This window comes from Colobus angolensis, unplaced genomic scaffold (genome assembly GCF_000951035.1).
Source record: "Colobus angolensis palliatus isolate OR3802 unplaced genomic scaffold, Cang.pa_1.0 Scaffold581, whole genome shotgun sequence".
NCBI classification, from domain to species: domain Eukaryota; kingdom Metazoa; phylum Chordata; class Mammalia; order Primates; family Cercopithecidae; genus Colobus; species Colobus angolensis.
Genome location: NW_012119388.1, coordinates 243,395 through 249,169, shown reverse-complemented (window position 1 = coordinate 249,169; position 5,775 = coordinate 243,395). Strand labels below are relative to the sequence as shown.

The window sequence follows — 5,775 nt, the reverse complement described above, 5'->3', positions numbered from 1 at the left end:
TGGTCTCGATCTCCTGACCTCGTGATCCGCCCGTCTCGGCCTCCCAAAGTGCTGGGATTACAGGCTTGAGCCACCGCGCCCAGCCCCAAAAAATTTTTTAATCCTTTTTCCTCCTATTTTGACAAACCTCTAGTGAAAGGCTGGGGGGGTAGGCAGGAAGAATGAAACTATACAGACAATATGGTTTTGGAAGAATAAAAGACTATCTATCATCATGCTCTACCAGTAAGCATAATCAGCTAAGAAGCAAAAGCACAAGCTTCTAGGGACTAAAAAGGCTAGAATGAAACTGCATTTGTTAGGGGCAAGACACACAAATGATCAGTGAACATACTAGCAATCAGGCAGCACTTCAGGGAGGGCTAATGTGGAAATGACATCAGAATAAAATTTTCTGTAGTAACCAACACACAATCCTCTAAAATGAGGTGTGTAGAAGACTCTCAAATAATCAGAAAACTGAACAAAATTATTCTTTTTTTAACATATGCAAATTTCAACCAACATATATAAACAGAGAAGCATCATTCTCAAAAATTAAATCAAAATCACAAAAAGTATCCAATAAAATAATTTAAAAAACAGATGTTATATTTCCAAAGTTGACAAAAAGTTCCTTTACATTACCACAGTCATACCTCACGAGGATCAAAGTAAGACCTAGCCAAAAGGTTCTCCAGATGAATATATCGCTCTGGCTGTGTTTGTTTTAACATGATCATGGGATCAGTCTGTCTCAAAAGTGACCTGGCAGCACCCAATTCACGGAGCTCTATCAATTCCAGAACAACCTGAACAATTTAAAAAAAAAAAAAACAAAAACAGATGTTTCAACACATTCTCTTATTAATATTTTTCAGTAAAATATCTAACACAGATATGGCCTGTCAAAGTGATTTCCAATACCAGGAAGTGCCCCTTTCCCTTTTCACTAGCAATTTCAGGTGGACAACTGAAGTAATTATAAATAGTAACTTCGGCCGGGCGTGGTGGCTCATGCCTGTAATCCTAGCACTTTGGGAGGCCAAGATGGGTGGATCACTTGAGGTCAGGAGATCGAAATCAGTCTGGCCAACGTGGTGAAACCCACTCTCTACTAAAAATACAAAAAAATGAGCTGGGTGTGGTGGTATGTGCCTCTAATCCCAGCTACTTGGGAGGCTGAGGCAGGAGAATTGCTTGAACCCAAGAGGCAGAGGTTGCAGTGAGCCAAGCTCACGCTACTGCACTCTGTCTCAAAAAATTAATAATTTCAATCCTTCAAACTCTATTCATTTTTATCTACCAATCTCCCCTCCTCTCAAGCTTCTTGCTCAGAATGTAGATGCCAAAGAAAGCTAAAAATGGGAATATCCCCATGGGCTCCAGAGAAACCTTTCTCCAGTTACCAAAATTTTCTATGGGAATTACTGAACTCATATGGATTATAAAGAAACAAACTGCCCAGACATGGCAGTTCACACCTGTAATCCCAGCATTTGGGAGACCGAGGCAGGTAGATTACTGAGGTCAGGAGTTGGAGACCAGCCTGGCCAATGTGGTGAAACCCCGTCTCTACTAAATACAAAAATTAGCCGGGTGTGGTGGTGCACGCCTGTAATCCCAGCTACTCAGGAGGCTGAGGCAGGAGAATTGCTTGAACCTGGGAGGCGGAGGTTGCAGTGAGCCGAGATCGTGCCACTGCACTTACTCTGGTGACAGAGTAAGACCCTGTCTCAAAAAAAAAAAAAGAGGTCTAACTATGGAAGAAAGAAAAATGACGAATCTATAAATAAGGCCTACAAAAAAAAAGAGGCCCAAAATTCCCGGTATGAAGATGAGAGAAGTCCTGGTACAGTAACTGTGCAGCAATACAAGAGAACTAGTCCTGATGAGAACAAAAAGAGAAGGGCCTCAGGAAAGATATCAGCAAGGGGAAAAAAAAAGGACTTTTGAGGGTTCTACCAGAAATACTCAGGCTGGACTAGCAGAAGTGCATAGAAAACTAGGCAAAAGAAAAAATAAAGCAATAATTATTGCAAATCATAAAAATTTATGTAAGAAATTACACGTAATTATTTTTTAGCTGTGAACAATATCTATATAAAAATAACTATGTAAACACTGAATACAGATCGAACCAGAAGTTGTGATACAACCCTACTGAAAATCCGGAAGAAGAATAAGTGTGTATTGAGGAGAGTGGGTATGAGACAAATCATTTTTCAGTGAAGAAAGTTAGTTGCTAATGACTAAAAAAAAAAAAAAAAAAAAAAAATCAGGTAATAACAGTATAAACATGGTATTCAGCTATGGAGGTAATAGGAAAGTTAAGAACCAGAGGTGGAGAAGGGAAGCACATGGGACTGTTTTTCCCTGTAAGCCCTGAAGTACTACTTAAACGATGCACAGCTATTAGTTTGATTAAAAAATTAAAAACAGCTTACTTTTAAATCTCAGAATCACTGCAAGCCTGCAACAAATAGCTTTTTGATCCTTTTCTAAATGCAGATTTAGTGCAAAAAGGTTATTAACATCCCTATTAATTACTTGTGCCCTTTGTTATTTATAAAAGATCTATTACTCTAGGTAGCTTGATAATAATGACAATGCTGGCAACACTATTAGTAATTTTTTAAAAAATCATCACCAGTAGCTACCATTTACTATTTACAAGGTGCCAGGAACTGTATAAAGTGTTTAAGAACATTATTTCTCTTAATCCTTACTCATCAATACTATGATGAGTAAATGGGATCAGAAAAGTAAAGTAATTTGCCAAGACTATATAGCTGGTAAATGAGAAAGCCTGGATTCTAACTAGGGTGGGCATTTGATCCAATTTTTCCAGGACAGTTACTGTTTGCACTTGGTGTTCTGGCATAGTGATCAATAGTACTCTCAACACTATCCCAGACAGGATGATAAATTCTATGGTAACCCTAATTCTAACTGACTCCAGAGCTTGTTCTTAACCACTAACCTATATTGCCTCTCCCAGGAAAGGAGAGTGGACCAGCACAGTTATTGGTAGAAGCAACTCTGTAGGTAGTCACCAATTCTTAGGGTGTACAATTTCTTCAGCAAAGACATAGTTTATACAAAGGAAATTGTACCAGTTCACTTTTTAAATTTATTTTTATTTTTGGAGACAGGTTCTCACTCTATTATTGCCCAAGCTGGAGTACAATGGCATGATCATAGCTCACGGTCATCTCAACATTCTAGGCTCCAGTGATCCTCCCACCTCAGCCTCCCAAGTAATTGAGACCACAGGCACACACCACCATACCCCGCTAATTTTTTTACTTTTTGTAGAGACAAGGTCTCACAATGTTGCTTAGGCTGGTCTCCAACTTCTAGGCTCAAGTGATTCTCCTGCCTCAGCCTCCCAAAGTGCAAGGATGACAGGTGTGAACCACCACACCTGGCCTCTAAAGGAATTGAATTACCTGTCCCAGCAATGCCATGAGACGAGATGGAGGCACCACACTGACTTCACCAGCTAAGGCCTGGGCAATTGCTGCTCTTCTCTTTTCTTTGCTACTTCCATCTGGGTATGCCTGAAACAGGAGAGGATGTAGCATCATTTCCAAGAAGCAACAATAAGATATGAGTGTGCTTATTTAAAACAAACAAGCAAAAGCATACACAGAGGAAAATGTGAAAAGAAATTACCCAGTTAAAGAGGGGATTAAACTAATTTAGTTTTTGAAAATGACTTCCCAATTCTGTCCACTTGCATTTCAAAAGTATGAGTTGGGAGAAAACTGAGGTCAGCCAATCCATACTATTGTTATTTTTTCATTGAGTTTCTGGCCAAAGGACACACTGCTATTTTTCTGAAAAGAGTCCAAGTAAACCACATTAAACCGAGTTGTTTTTCCAGGTTTTCAAAAATTTGCAGAACCAAGAATTTTATATTCTTTAGTAATTTCTTAAATGGCTCCCAGCACAGAAGTGCTTCACCACCTCTAAGTTAAATCCTGTCCTGGTGATCTAAACTCCTTTCCTTTATCCTCATTTTAAGTTTACTTTGACATTCCATTATCCAGTGCCTATTAAGTTCTTATTCCTCCTGAGAAAATACTTGCAAACTAGTAACCAGAATACGGCCGGGCGGGGTGGCTCATGCCCGTAATCCCAGCACTTTGGGGGACTGAGGCGGGCAGATCACCTGAGGTCAGGAGTTCGTGACCAGCCTGGCCAACATGGTGAAATCCCATCTCTACTAAAAATAGAAAAACTAGCCGGGCCGTAGTGGTGGGTGCCTGTAATCTCTGCTACTCGGGAGGCTGAGGCAGGAGAATTCCTGGAACCCAGGAGGCGGAAGTTGCAGTGAGCTAAGATCATGCTATTGCACTCTAGCCGGGGCGACAACAGTAAGACTCCGTCTCAGAAAAATAAATAAATAAATAAATAAATAAATAAATAAATAAATAAATAAATAAATAACCAGAACACAGGGCCAAGTGTGGTGGCTCATGACTATCATCCCAGCACTTTGGGAGGCTGAGGCAGGTGAATCGCTTGAGGCCAAGAGTTCAAGATCAACCTGGGCAACATGGCGAAACCGCATCTCTACTGAAAATTCAAAAATTAGCTGAGTGTGGTGGCACAAATCAGTAATCCCAGCTACTTGGTGGCTGAGGCACGAGAATTACTTGAACCCAGAAAGCAGAGGCTGCAGTGAGCCGAGATCATGCCACTGGATTCCAGCCTGGGTAACAGAGCTCTGTCAAAAAAAACAAAAAACAAAAAAAAACCCAGAATATATAAGGAGCTCAAACAACTCTATAGGAAAAAAATGTGATAATCCGATGTTAAAAATGGGTGAAAGACCTGAAAAGACGTTTCTCAAAAACAAAAAGACATACACAAGGCAAACAGGTTTATTTAAAGGTGCTCAACACAACTGATCATTAGAGAAATGCAAATCAAACTATAATGAGATACCATCTCACTCCAGTTAAAATGGCTTTTATACAAAAAGGCAGGAAAGAACAAATGCTGGTGAGTAAGTGGAGAGAAAGGAACCCTCATACACTATTAGTGGGAAAGTAAATTAGTACAACTACTATGGAGAATAGTTTGGAGATTCCTCAAAAAACTAAACATGGAGGTACCATATGATCCAGCAATCCCACTGCTAGGTACACACCCAAAAGGAAATCAGTGTATCAAAGAGATATCTGCACTCCCATGTTTATTACATCAATGTTCACAATAGCCAAGATTTGGAAGCAACCATTAATAGATAAATAAAGAAAATGTGGTACATGTATACAATAGAGTACCACTAGCCATATAAAAGAATGAGATCCTATCATTTGCAACAACATGGATATAACCAGAGCTCATTATGGTAAGTGAAATAAGCCAGGCACAGAAAGACAAACTTTGCATGTTCTCATTTATTTGCAGGAACTAAAAATTAAAACATGGAGATAGAGATATATGGTTATCAGAGGCTGAGAAGGGTGGAGGTGGCGGGGTAAGAAGGAAAGTAGGGATGGTTAATAGATACAAAAAATACAAAGAATAAATAAGAAACAGCATTTGATAGCACAACAGGGTGACTATAGTCAATAATAATTATACATTTTAAAATAACTGAAAGAATTGAATTGTTTGTAAGACAAGGGATAAACGCTTGAGGTGACGGATACTCCATTTACCCTCATCATGCACTGCATGCCTATATCAAAATATCTTATGTACCCCATAAATATATATACCTACTATGTATAGGTATATATACCTATATACCCCCAAAAATTTTCTTTTTTTTTTTTT

At 39.2% G+C, this 5,775-nt stretch overlaps 1 protein-coding gene across 1 annotated transcript in view; it reads right to left on the bottom strand.

Annotated features, from left to right (window-relative positions):
• Positions 1 to 5,775, bottom strand: part of SMU1 (smu-1 suppressor of mec-8 and unc-52 homolog (C. elegans)) — a 38,688-nt gene that overhangs the window by 26,774 nt on the left and 6,139 nt on the right. Inside the window, exon 3 of the mRNA XM_011962211.1 lies at positions 636 to 791. Within this exon, the coding sequence (XP_011817601.1) occupies positions 636 to 791 (156 nt within the window). The remainder of the gene's footprint in view (positions 1 to 635; positions 792 to 5,775) is intronic.